Raw genomic sequence first — 14233 nt, 5'->3', positions numbered from 1 at the left:
GGGCGAGGACAAAAAAAAAGTCATGAGTAACAAAGAATAACTAAAGGTTGTAAAAATGGTATAAACGGTATTCGCACCAGGGAACGCTCCTCACAACCACCCCCCCCCCCCCCACCATCCCAAAACAAGAAAGTTTCCAAAGAACAGCAGCAAGTTCTTCAGATAAAACACTACCCCAAAAACCAACTTCCAGTTTCTGAGTATCGTCATAAGCTCTGTTTAATTAACAGTTCAAAAAAAAAACGGAGCTTATACACTACGAATTAACATTTTACATACATAAAAATAAAAACAGTTCCATGAGACAGTATTAGACTTAACACAAAGTAATAATCCAGAGTACCATACCCGCGAAAAGCTATGAAAAAGAATTCAGTAATTTAAAATTTAATTTAAAAAGAAAACGGGAAAAAAACAAAGTGAAAAATGGTACTAATCGGCCATTTTAAATAATGAGTCGCAATGGCAGGGAGACTTTCAATAAATTTCTCAGCTTTTGTCACAGATTAAACCATTTTTTGACCCCAGTACTGAGTGTTATTCGGCGATGGGCAGGATAACGCCGAGAGCCTGAATTCATGGTTTTCATAACGAATTTGTACTCGACGCGCAGCCTCAGAACTTGAGGAGAATAATCTTCAGTTATTTTGGATGTTAATTTGGTGTTATACTCACTTAAATTAGAACAACGGCTTCTAGCTGCTGAACATGACATTTTAAATCTTCGGTCTCTGAGTCAAGATGAGAGAAATGTATGGTATCATCATCCACTTTGGAATTAACTTGATCTAATTTTGACTACAACGAACTGAAAGAAGAGTTATATTCGGAAGTAAATTCAGATATAATCTCTTGACGGTGCTGTCCAAAATGGGGATAGTCCCCGGCAGAGGAGCTGGAGACAGTCGCAGTCGCAGCGACTTCTTTTTTTCCCAGGTTAGAGTCCTTTAAAGCCATCGTAGGACAGGTGTATTCGCAGGCAGGTAGGAAAACAAAAAAAAAAGCAGTCTGGGGTAAAAAAAAGAAGTGCGGAAGTAAGAAATGAAATGGAGCGACAGTTTTAAGCGATTAAACTCTCGCCTTCTTACTGGAAGTCTCCGAAAGAGCGTTTCTTGAATCAATCTTGACGGATAATTAGTGCCTTAAGAAAGAGCTACAGAAATCTTATTGGTGGTATAGGGAGGGATAATTTAACTTATCCCAGCGACATTAAGTCGCACAACCATCGAATATACCTATACAAAAAGAGGCACGGGCCCATCCTATCAATGACGATCGAAAAACTTTCAACATGCCAAACCTAAATTTTCAAGGTAACGCCATTTCACCTGAAACACGTGCCAGAGGGCTGTAATAATAGGTTGAACATTTATGGCCTTTTCATAAGTTTTGATTGTAGATTCAGCACCGTACTATAGTATGCACAAGAAGCCTGCCTCCTCAATTCCCCTAAATTGCTTGCAATATATTCCTCTTAACCGTTTTACGCCCTATTGCACTCCACCTGGTGTGGCAGACGTTTAATATTTTTTTCTCGAGTGCCCGTCACAGTTTTTATGCTCCCTGTGAAAATATAATTCTTTGTATGACAATGTTGCTCGCAATTGGCTATCAATCATATCCCACATGTGAACCTGCTGCTGGTCACCAACGTTGTGAAGTTGTGCCGCGTATAATCAGGCATTCCTTCATCCACCATTAACCCTGCCCTCACCCGTATTTCTTCTATTTCGCACACATCTGTCTCACTCATCGTCCCGTCAACCCACCAGAGAGAGGGTTCCTAGCAGAGTCAACTAACACCCATTAGTCTCCGTGTCCAGCACATAATTCTCTGTAACTACCGAATCTCCTGCAGGATCCCACCACCAAATCTCCTGCAGGATCCCACCACCAAGCCCCACCTTCCCTGACACTCCCCAGCCTACTGTCCATTCTACGCGGCTCCCTTGTTCACACGTTTCTCTCCACTTATCCCCCTTCCTGGTACTTATCTTTCCAAGCAGAACAAGTGCCACACGTGCCTCTACGCCTTTTTCCACACTACCATTCCGGGCTCCAAGCAGCTGTTCCAGGTGGTGTGACACTTCAGCTGTGAATCTGTTGCGGTCATCTACTCGATCAGGTGCTCCGGCTGCAGACTCCTGTACATTGGTATCCCCCGACATAGTTTGGGAGACCGTTTAGCCAAGCACCTTCGCTCAGTCGCTCAGTCCACCCTGTAGCATTATAAATCTCCTTCCAATTCCCACTCAGACATGTCAGTCCACGGCCTCCTCTATTTCCACGATGCGGCCACACACAGGTTGTAGGAACAACATCGTATATTCCTTCTGGATGGCCTCCAACCTGATGGCATGAACATCAATTTCTCGAACATTGGGCAATTGCACGCTCTTCATCATTTCCTATTCTTCTTTCACTCTCTTCACTTTTTTCTTACCTCTACATCACCCCCTTCTGGTGCCCCTCGTTCTTCTGTTACTTTTATGGACTGTTTCTTCTATGCCCCTCTCTAATCAGATTACCCCTCCTCTTGCCCTTTATCTCTTTTACCAATCAGCTTACCAGTGTTTTACTCACCCCTCCCAATAGCCTGGCTTCACCTATCACCTGCCATTTTGTACATCTTTCTTCCCTCTCTGCACCTTCCTATGTGAATTCACGGCTATTATTTCAGTCTTGACAAAGGGTCTCAGTCCGAAACGTCCACTGTTTATTCCTTTACACAGATACTGCCTGGCCAGCCCTGTTCCTCCAGCATGTTGTGTGTGTTGCCAGGGAAACACGTATCTGGCGCAATATTAGTTTATGTCTCCACTTTCATTGAAAAAGAAAGGGTGTAATGCGCCTGATTGTCTTTCTCGCTGACTGATTCAATACTGGGCATTGCTGCGCGCAACATAGTTTTACCTTTTATTTTATTATCAATGACGTTGGTGACGATTGTCATCGTTATTTCAGACACAAACTCGGGCTGGAAGGGAACGAAAACATTAGAATCTAATGAGTTGTCCTCATTTATTTGCAGTGAACTTCACGGAGACCGACAGCTCCATCACCAAACTTCTGGACCATATTTTGCAGTGCAGTAGCAGTAAGTTAATAATTATCAGCTAGAAATATACGTCCAATTTTTAAGCATGAAACTGCATGAATTTTGATCCAGTGCAGAGCGGCGTTGTTTGCTAAAATTGCTTCAGATACCCATTCCTATACCACAAGCACCATACTCTAACCCTCTTCTGCACCAAAGTCTCCTGTTCTTCTGTATTTCTCTTCCCTTCCGACGCCCATTCTCCATCATCCTGTTCCGACACATTCCTATAACCACCAGCCTGAATGTCCATTTCAAAAAAAAAACACATAGGCTTCAAACTCCCTTACCGAAACAATTCAGCTGGAACAATCCCCAAGGCAACTGTACTGGGACACCAGTACACGACACCACCCTAGTCCAATAACAGCTGATATACAGAACTGGCACATGTAATGACATTTGTATTTTTCTTTTGCAATGCATGGTAATAAAATTATTAGTAACAGTTATATATATATATATAAACACATACACACAATAAATGAAATTATCGGTCGGGGGTGGTTGCTGTTGAAGTGTTCGTACGTTCATTGTCTGTTCAGAAATATGATGGCCGAGGGCATAAAACTGTTCCTGAAACATTGAGTGTGTGTTGTCAGGCGTTTGGTCCTGTTCCTTGATGATGGTAGCAAGAGTAGGGGACATGTTGTGGGTGATTTCGGTCCTTAATGATGGATACCGCCTTTTTGAGGCATCATCCATTCAAGGCTGTCCCCCTTACACTCCGCAACCAAGTATCCATGAAATATGCCCACCCATGTATCAGACTCAGAATCAGAATCTAGTTTTATGCTAATGCCACATGTGATGAAATTTGTTTTTTTTTAAGGTAACGGTACATTGCAACATACAGTAATAAAACGATAAATTATAACAAGATGTATATATAATAATAAATTAAATAAGTATTGTAAAAATCAGGGGAGATTTGCTGAGGAATATTCGTAGGTTCATTGTCTATTCAGAACTGTAATGGCGGAGGTGAAGAAGCTGTTCCTAAAACGTTGAGTGTGTGTCATCAGGTGACTATTCCTCCTCCTTGATGGTAACAATGAGAAGTGGCCATGTTTTATGTGATGAGAGTCCTTAATGATGGATGCCTCCGTTTTGAGACATCATCCATTCAGTGATTTCCCCCTTAAACTCCACATTCAAGTACCCCTGAAATATGTCCATTTAAAGCAGGACACTGCCTCAGACATTAACAGTACTTCAATTTCTTCACAGATCTGCTCCGATGTCCCCCAGGATGGAGACGGTTCAGGGAAAGCTGTTATCATTTTTCGTCAAGTACAGAAACCTGGGAAGAGGCCCAGAGACAGTGTGTATCAGTAGATGCCAAACTTGTCGTCATTAACAATGCCAATGAACAGGTAGGTCAAGCTGACAAGCATCTTCAGATTGCTCCTTGATTCGTGATGCTGTTGAGTCCCAAAAGCAGAGAGAAGCCATAAATAAATAAGTGCTGGGATGTTGCTCGTTACTGTCTGGATAAATCTTTGCAACAGATCAATGACAGCTCTTTTTCTATTTATTTATACATTTTTATTTAAACATGTTGCTATTCGTATTTATGTTATAACCTCTGAAAATCGAGTTCACTGGTATTGCAGACAAAGTTCCTCCCTCAGTTTTCTTTGACATTAAACGGTGTGCTACACCAGTATTCACCGACTGAAATATAGCTGGGGGCAGACACAGACTATTTTTTGTAGTTCCCCGGGAATACTCTTTCAATTCTGAACTTCGCTAGTCCTTGCATTGCAAGAAATGCTGGGAGATGTGCACTGCTATCAAGTCGCCCACTGTGCCAAACGTTTGAGCTCGTGACCTGGTTTGTGCCCGAGCCCAAGTTGTTCCAAAAAATGTGCAGCAATGTCACATACTGTACAAACTTGGAAACTGCCCTATCTAAACTATGCACAATAATTTAGAAAATGTTGTCCTGAACTCCTACGTAACTGATTTACTTGTAGTCGTTAAATACGCGAAAAGTCGAATGCAAACTTTATAATCAATGGTTACTCATCAATACTGTGTTCGCTGTTAGTTATTTTGGGTTTCACCAGGAACACAGTACATTGCAGCCTTGGCTAATCAAACCCTAAGTTTTCTGCATTTGATGTGAAAGAGACTTTTCGTATGAGACCATATTTGGCAGATTCGCCACTTCCCCAGTCTGTTCGACAAAGTCTCTGCATGCACCGATCAATACGGCGAAGTTTGAATTTGCTTGCAGTCAGTCATCTGAGCATCATATCATTCTGGCAGAATCCCGTAATGCAGAGACTAGCACGGCAACACCTTCAGGTATTTTCTCATTAACCTTCTGCCAAGGTGAGATCAGGAGTGAGAATATTTACCGTTGATTTCGTAGAAATTAAAAGCTTTTTCAAGTCCTCGGCAATTAATTCAATTCGGATCTGGATGCAGCAACAATTCTGCATGTGCTGATAAGTGGCCAACTTTTGAAAGGAAATGACCTTGCCATAAATGAATAATCCCACAGCAATCAACATACCGGGAGTCATCTTCGACTAGAAAATCGTACACAAGCCATATTTATATCATAGATGTAAAGTGTCTCTCTGAGTTTTTGTATTCTATTCTTGCTCTTCTAAGCCATCATACAAAGGCACAAAGTAGGTTTGTGATAGAATAATCCCCTCATATTTTGCAGCTCCAAAACTGCACAAGAAATTCAGCACTAGTGTATAAAGCAGATTCTTTAATCAACTGTTTATCAGTCGCTCTGATACATTCATTCGGTCAAGCGGCTTCAAAGGAACATTTCTAATTTGTATGTTCCTGATAAAACGGTAGGCAGAAAGCTAGCAGATGTAGGGGACACGAGGGACTTCAAAACCTCCCCTGATTTCTCAAAGCAATGACTTCAAATGTAACTTCTTAGTACAGGTACCTGATTTTTTCTACATAGAGGCGCTCACAGCCAATAGCATGTGTGAAAAAGTAAATCAGTAAAGTTTCAGCACCGGAATTCTTCCACAGAAGTCAGAAAAAGTAGTTTCCTAGTTGTAAAATCAAAACTAGTGGAAGGGTTGGAGCTGTAAGACAAGTGACGGCCTGGAGCCCATTTAAGGATATTCGGTGTCTCAGAAAGCTACGAAAGGCTAGCTAAATTATGCCTTCTACTCATGTGATTGCCGCTGAAATTTTGAGCTGTTGAAGCTGCCAAATGCGCACCCACGGAGAAAATACGTATAAAGGACAATCTAGTGTCATTCTCACCCACTTTCATTCGGCCATCTATCTTCTTTGAAATGAATAAGTGGGCTTTGTTTATTGGTATTCAACTACGGAGTTGGTCAATACTATTAAATTAGTCATTGATGCTATATACAATGAGGTATTTCCGTTTCCATGACAGGACTTTTTGAGAAGGACCCTTATGAATCAACATTGGATTGGCCTCAGTGATGCTGCGTCTGAAGGTGATTGGCGCTGGGTGGACGGAACTGATTATTCTTCCTCTTCAACGTGAGTTTCTTTCAAGTTTGTCCCACCTCTGTGGCGTTGAATGTGAAACGGGAAACAAAATACCTCAGCACTTCTTGTTCAGGGAGTTATTTACAACATAACGATATAACTAGGTTTTCTAATTTCAGTTCGCCCTTATCTCCTGTACAAATGTTTTACGCGGCTTGTGATTCACCAGTTGTTCTCTCATATTTTTCTATTTCCCATACCCTCTCTAGCCCCTCTTCCTTCCTTTACATCACCCGCCTTCCTATTTACAACCCACATAGTTCACTAGATTCCTTCCTCCAGCTGCCCTCCACTTATCTATCTTAATGGGCCGCTTTCACGTCATTCTTACGTATCGCATTCGCGCACTTATAGTCCGTGTGTCCTGGCCTGTCACTATCCAACCTCTCCGCCTACGTCTACAGCTCTCCTTCACTCACCTGGTTCCTTCTGCCCATTATCCCACAACGTCTACCTGTATCACCTCACGTCCCCTCCTCTTTATACGGTTTAGCTCCTCCCTCTACTCCTATTCCAGATACGGGGTCTGGACCCTAATTGTCGACTATTCCTTTTGCTCTGTTGATGCATCCTGAAATCCTGAATTTTGCAGCATTTTGATTTTCCATCGAATTCCCACATCGGTAATTCATTTTTTTCTCCAGCGCTCTGCAGCACCAGGTTGGATTTTGAGTTTAAACTTCAGACGTGGCTCACAGAATTGCTTTGAAGTCTTAATTTGAAGCTTTTGGCCTCCCTCGAGTTCATACATATAAACAAAAATTCGACGGCAATGTCCTCACCGTTGCTATTTAAAGCAAACATCATCTACTCACAGCTCAGATACTCGACTATTTATACAGACTCCCGTTCTATTTCTGATTTTCTCTGCTTTAAGATTACGTCGCCTTACTGTGGTGTGACTGGTGAATCAAGGCCTTCTTTACCGACAAAAAGACTCGCGTTAAAACAGATCCAAAAATGGATCCGCAGATAGCTTATCCGATCGGTAGTTAAAACAAAGACTTAAGGCTAGACAAAAGACTTGGAGCTACCCAGAGTGAAGCGTGGAACTGTGGTCCCTGAGAATATTGAAAAAGATTGCATTAACTGGTGTAATCCAGAGAGCGTTGACTTGCATTGGACTTCGGCCGTGTGCAGGGGCCAGAAGAATGAACGGGGGCTCTACAGTATGTATAAGGATTTAATCCCTGGACAAAAAAATTTAAATTTGTAAAAAGCTGAGGGTCTGGTGTCGCGGAATCAGTAGGTCAGTGAACACAAAGACTACAGACCTACTGATGCTGAGGGTATTAAGCAAAAAACAAGCAGTTAGAAACGGCATTGGCGAATATGAAACAGTTTCGCACAGATAACGAGCCTAAGGAGCAGGCAGTGGGCGTTGCTGTAGAGGGAATAATCTGCACCATCGACCATTGTTGCTGTCGCGTACCGCTGTAACAGGCCAACCTTGAATACAAAAGGTAGGAAAGAGTCACGTGGGTAGAACAAGATTAAGTCCTGAGATGAGAATCATGGAAGCCAACTCAATCACAAAAAACATTAAATATAACTGAGGATTCTGTTACCCCAGACTGGGGCTCATTCTGTAGCAGCGGCAATTCCGAGATCGGAAATATGAGAAGACTTGGCTCACTCAGCTTCGCTGGTTGAGCACATAATGCATCGACTCACGACAGTTTGCTGTTTTTCAGCAGCGGCCAATCAGGATCAGGAAAATTCGGCGGGGAAAGCGGACCGACCATTGTTATGGCGGCCAGTGTTAGAGTGGGGATTTTAAGACTTTAGCTCTTCGAGACTTCAACGAGGAGAAGCCTCATTTAGAAAATGCGAATATATGTTTGTAGAATTTTCCACATGTCTGTTTATTGTTTTTCTTTCTTTGTATTTGCTCAGTAAGAACAGTAGGGATAGCAGGAACGGTAGTTGAATGCTCCTGTGCAGGATATGGGAAAACAGGGAGACCTCCAGGCTCCCTGCTGACTACGCAGCGAGAAGTGCACCCGGCTACAGCTTCTATCACTCCTTGTTAAGGATATGAAGCTGGCTGTGGAGAAGTCTGGATCATTTGGAATGCTGAGGGGTGTTAGTTAGGGCATATAGAGTGGTACTTCCCACCAAGGTGATGGGCAGGTGAAACTAGGTAACAGGCAGGAAGGAACAAAGGTTTAAATAGCCAGTGCAGAGTACACCTGGGGCCATTTCCCAAATAACATGTTGGAGCGTGTTGAGGGGGATGGCCGAGTAGAGGAAAGTCACAGTGGTCAGGTGTCTGGAACTGAAAGCAAAGGGGAGGGAGATGCGGCGACCTGCTGGTGATAAGGGATTCGTTAGTTACGGGAACAAAAAGGTGCTGTTTACGAGAACGAGATTCCGGATGGCATGTTATCCCTCTAGTGCCAGCGTCCCGGATATCTCGAATGTAGTCCTCAGCAGCTCAAGAGGTGAGCATCCAGAATTGGTAATCCAGTTAGGTACCAATGGCATAGTTAGGAAGAGTGAAGAGGTTATGCAAAGTGAATGCAGTATGTTAGGTGCTTAGCTACAGTGCAGGACCCCCTGACAGTTCTTTGGAATGCCATATCCCTATCTGAGATAACAATGATCCGAGCACCTGCAAGCAATATATTATCTCAGTGGTTCTATCGTGTCCACAGAACCTTACATTTATTCTTCTAATAATGGAATCTCCTATCACTACTGCAGTGTTTTTCACCTTCCTTCTCTTCGGATCCACAGTGCCAGATGAAGCACCATAGATCTGGCCGCCATGGCATCTTCTGATAGGTGGTCCACCTCAAGAATATCCAAAATGGTACATTGTTATTTGAGGGGAGTGGCCACAGGTGAACGATACACTTGCTATCCAATTCCTTTTCGTCTTCTGGCATTCACCCAGTTACCTGCTCCTGAAACGTAGGGGTGATAACAGCCCTATAGCTCATATCTATAACTTACTCATTCACCAGTATGAGCAGAACATCATCGAGCTTCAGTTGCATTACCTTAACGTTCTGTGGGAAGTTCTAGCTCGGGGTACCTGGTGTAGGTGTGGTTACCTGGGAGTTTGGATATCTCCAAAAATTTCTGCATCTCAATGACAAGAAAATATAGTTCCTGTAACTATCCTCTTTGCACTGACTGTGGCATAGTAGACGAAGAATCAGAAATAAAGAAGACGCTTATCACATACTTACTTCACTCAAACCTGATGAACTGAAGTCACTCTAACACTGGCGCACTCACACAATTCCTGCTCCGCCTGCTCCTGCCTTATCCTTATTCTTTTTTTTTAACGAATCCTCTTTAGCGATTGGACGCAGTTCTACTCCGTAACTGCCGCGAAGGCTGCCATTTTTAAACTTTAATCAAGGATTAGATATTGGCTTTGTGGGAGAAGCAAGGCAATGGTAGCAGATGGTTACTTCCTTGACTGGATGCTTGTGACGCGTAGAGTGCCACAGCGATCTATGCTGGGTCCGTGGAATCTTGTCATCTACTTTAACGCTCTGGATGATAAAGTTAAATGGGTCAGTACATTTGCGGATGACAACAAGATGACGCGTTTCGTGTACAACGAGGAAAACTATCAGAGCTTGCAGCGGGATCTGAACCTGCTGAAAACGGGGCTGAAAAATGTCACATCGAATTTATTGCAGAAAATTGCGAAGTGCTGTACTTCGTTAGGAAATGCCAGGGTAGGGCCACCACAATGAATGCTTGCGCACTGTGGTGTGTTGTAGAACAAAAAGATCCGGAGTACAGGATCATAAGCTATTGAAACTGGCATTACAGACAGAGAGTGTCGGAAAGAAAACTTTTGTCACATTTGTCTTCAGAAATCAAAATATTGAATACAGCAGATGGAATGTTATGTTGAAGTTATATAAGACGTTGGTGACGTCTAATTTGGAGTATTGAGTGCAGTCTTGGTTACCTACCTACAGGAAAGATGTAGCTAAGGTTGAACGAGTACAGAGAAAAATTACAAGGATGTTGCCAGGACTGAAGCACCTGAGTTAGAGGACAGTTGAATAGGTTAGGACTTTATTCCATGGAAGATAAAAGACTGAGAGGAGATTTCATAGAGATGCACTAAACTATGAGAGGTATAGATAAGGAATATACAAGCAGGGGTTTTCCAATCAGGTTGGGTGGGACTACAACTCGTGGTCATTGGTTAAGAGTGAAAGGTAAACTGCTGGGCGAAAAATGAGGAAATTTCTTCACTCAGAGCATCGTGAGCATCTGGGATGTGCTGCCAGCGCAGGTGGTGCATGCGAACTCGGCTTAAACGTTTAAGGGAAGTTTGAATAGGTACCTGCATGATAGGGGTATACAGGTCTATAGTGACGGTACAGTTGGATGTTTCTACACGGACTGGACCGGCGAAGAGCCTGTTTCTGTGCTGTGCTCTATAATTCTATTACAGGTGTGCTGGTTTCTTAGCCGGATATCGGTTGTCCGATCCAGTCTTCGGCAAAAAAAAATGAAGATCGCTGGCGGAATAGCGGCCAGTGGTAATATGCAGTCAAAAGTGGAGGTTGATAATTCAATCATCAAGTCACTTAGTGAAGGCATATGCCTCTTTGATACAGGCGGAGAGTCAGTCCTGAAGACGGATGCAATGGTTTGGAGGGGTTTGATGTTCGGATATTCACTGAAATGTAAATTGAAAAACGATGATGTTCGAATAAACTGATGTGAATTTATGCACAGGTCATTGAAAGTCAAATGCGTGTCCACCAAGTTATTAAGAAAGAAAAAGTTATGCTTGTTTTTATTCTGATGGTATTTGAATTCAGCAGTAAGTAGTTCTTTACATTAGCTGGAGTATTGTGAACAGTTTTGTTCTATTAAATAAATGAATATACTTCCCACTGAATGAGACAATGAAAGTCCAAAACAACTGGTGCAGAGTAGCAGGTTTGCTGAAACAGGCAACTGCGAAGATCATCCTCAGAATTTAGAAGGATTAAAGATCTCGATGAAAACTGGTGGTTGCATGTAAAGACAGAGAGAAATAGCTCTAAAACAAATGCATTATATTAATATTATACAGCCGCAACACAACCATTTATATTACTGATTACTAATGTATTTAGTAAACGTATTCTGTGCAATTACCAAGAAAGAGCTGTGTGCCAAAGTCATGATTAGAACAGTTGTCGCCATTTTCACCTGGAAGGGAATAATGCCAGATGCCAGGTGAAGCCTTTCTCTGTGAAAGTAACAAACGCATCAGATCACGGAAGAGAGAAGCAAAGGAAAGTCTATGAGACCGAGTGAATGTTGCTGTTGTAGTGATGATAAAAAGATCTATAGACCTAGCATTACATGGGTATAAATTTCTCATACCATTTCACCATTCAGTGGCCTCTACTGACAATATGCCCAGTGCCATTTACAGCTCCTGTGAAAAAAAACAAAGTCTGCCTGCAGGAGGAAGAACTGCATTACACTCAGGTATAAAGTAATGTAGCAAGTAACACTTGCCCCATATTGCTGCTGTAATAGCCATCTAGTCTGGATATTCAATGTAGCTAATTTCCTTCTGCTGAAATAAAGTCCTAAACTCCAAACCAAACTAGTTTATGGTAGCACTTCAGCGTAAAATTGTCGTATTGAGAGTATTTCCATCTCCAAATTCAGAAGCTGGGTGACAGGTAGGCAGCATATGCTGGTCTTCTAGCTGCACCATAGCCTGGAACATGAATATGGAACTAAAGCCGAGATTGAATTCGAGTCCTATGAATAATACTGCTTTCCTTGTTTGTTTATTTAGAAACTGGAGCAGAGGGGAACCCAATAATGATAAAAACGCCGAGGACTGTGTGGAGATGCTTGTCACTGGAAAATGGAATGATTTGCCATGTGATGAAAGAAGGTATTGGATCTGTGAGAGACCTGCGGTGATTCCCTCTTCAATACAGCAATTGGTACCAACAGAGCAATGACTTAATTTGTCAATATTGAATATGATATACAGATGTGATGTCGTATAAGCACAGATTTCTGACTATCAAAAGAGTGCTGATGTTTTTAAAAAAATATTACAGTCACTCATTCTTGTCCTTTTCTGTTGAGACATATTTTCGAAATCCCACGTGTCGCTTTTTCCACTCCAGCTGTAATGAATTTAGATCATGACTACAATCAAAGTAAAAAAAGTATTCTCCGTCGTTTGTAAACTCCACCACTTGGAAACTCTCTCCAGGCTTTAAATTATCTCGTAACTGGAGCTGCTCCAGCTTCCTCAGTGAACCCTTTGAGCTTGAAACTGCGCTTTACACAAAAGTGGGTACTTTTACACTGGAAGGAGATATGCATCCCTGATTAATTGAGTGGGAAAATGGCAAACATGCGTAATGAAAGAAGACTGACAGAATGCATTTGGGACAAGGGACAAGGCAGATAAATTTGCACTTAAATAGAAACATTGTTTTTTTTTATTATCAGTGACCTACGACGTGATTTTTTTTTTTTTTTTGAGCCAGAAGTCAGTGCTGAACCAGAAGTGCTAGCCAGAGTGCACTGGAGCGTGTCCGGCACATCTTTAAGAAAAACGCCAAACTAAACAAGCTATTTAATTAGGTACCGCCCAGGATGATTTGAGTATCTCAGAGACCGCTGATCTTCTGGGATTTTTACGCATAACAGACTCTGGTGCCAAAGTCAAACAAAAAAAAAAAAACAGCGAGTGGATTTAACAAGATGTTTTCGCTAACAGAACAGCCATTTGCTGAATTATTTTATTTTTTTTTTTGGCTCCATTCTTTGTAAACTGCAAAGTCTGTTGTGCTATAAATCCCAGGAGATCAGCAGTTTCTGAGATACACAAATCACCCTGGCCGGCACCAAATTAATTAGCTTGTTTATTTTGGCTTTTTCCCCTAAAGATGTGCCGGACGCGCTGCGGTGCACTCTGGCTAGCACGGCACCACTGGAGGTCAGTACAAGACAGAAGAAGCCTAAGTTACGCAAGTAAATTCTGCAATAAAAGATTAACGATGAAATGTTCAGGTTCAACGTTTCAGATGTTCAAAGGTCCATTTATTATCCAAGCATGTAAATATATACAACTCTGAAATTTGTCAGGTTTTCATAACCGTTCAAATATCCGATGTTAGAGAGTAAGAACCAGTTACTGCATCGTTAGGTATAGGTCTTCAGCTTCGTGTAAGCCTCTTGATGATACTAAGGAGAACATGACATGTCCTGGCTGTGAAGGCCCTTAATGATGAATGTGACCTTCTTGAGCCACAGCCTCTTGAAGATGTCCTCAGTAGTGGAAATGGCTGTACACTGATACAGCAGGCTAAGTTTGTATTCCTCCTCATCTTCTTGCGATCCCGTTTATGGCAGGCTCCATACCATTCAGAATACTCTCTGCCTTACATCTAGACGAATTTGCAACACTTCGGCCATAAATCAAAACTGCTCAAACGTTTCGTGTTTTGGAGGAAGGATACATTCATATATCTCCAACCACAGTCAATCAGGTTAAACAGTGGTTAAAGTAATCGGATTCGTTGAGTTTAGCTATTATCCAAGAATAATAAGCAATGCAAGGTGTACTGGAAATAGCAATATGTACTTCCCTCTCCGTTTGTGCATTGCTTGCAA

The 14233-nt window shown here is 42.1% G+C and overlaps 1 protein-coding gene across 1 annotated transcript in view; it reads left to right on the top strand.

Annotated features, from left to right (window-relative positions):
* The window catches only part of LOC140191067 (C-type lectin domain family 17, member A-like), a 67563-nt gene extending 54999 nt beyond the window's left edge, over window positions 1-12564 (top strand). The window contains exons 8-11 of the mRNA XM_072248143.1: window positions 3001-3097; window positions 4328-4473; window positions 6489-6598; window positions 12393-12564. Coding sequence (XP_072104244.1) covers window positions 3001-3097; window positions 4328-4473; window positions 6489-6598; window positions 12393-12564 — 525 coding nt within the window. The remainder of the gene's footprint in view (window positions 1-3000; window positions 3098-4327; window positions 4474-6488; window positions 6599-12392) is intronic.
* The last annotated feature ends 1669 nt before the right edge of the window (window positions 12565-14233 follow it).

Source organism: Mobula birostris, chromosome 32 (genome assembly GCF_030028105.1).
Source record: "Mobula birostris isolate sMobBir1 chromosome 32, sMobBir1.hap1, whole genome shotgun sequence".
In the NCBI taxonomy this organism is placed as follows: Eukaryota; Metazoa; Chordata; class Chondrichthyes; order Myliobatiformes; family Myliobatidae; genus Mobula; species Mobula birostris.
This window is presented reverse-complemented; position numbering and strand designations above follow the sequence as displayed.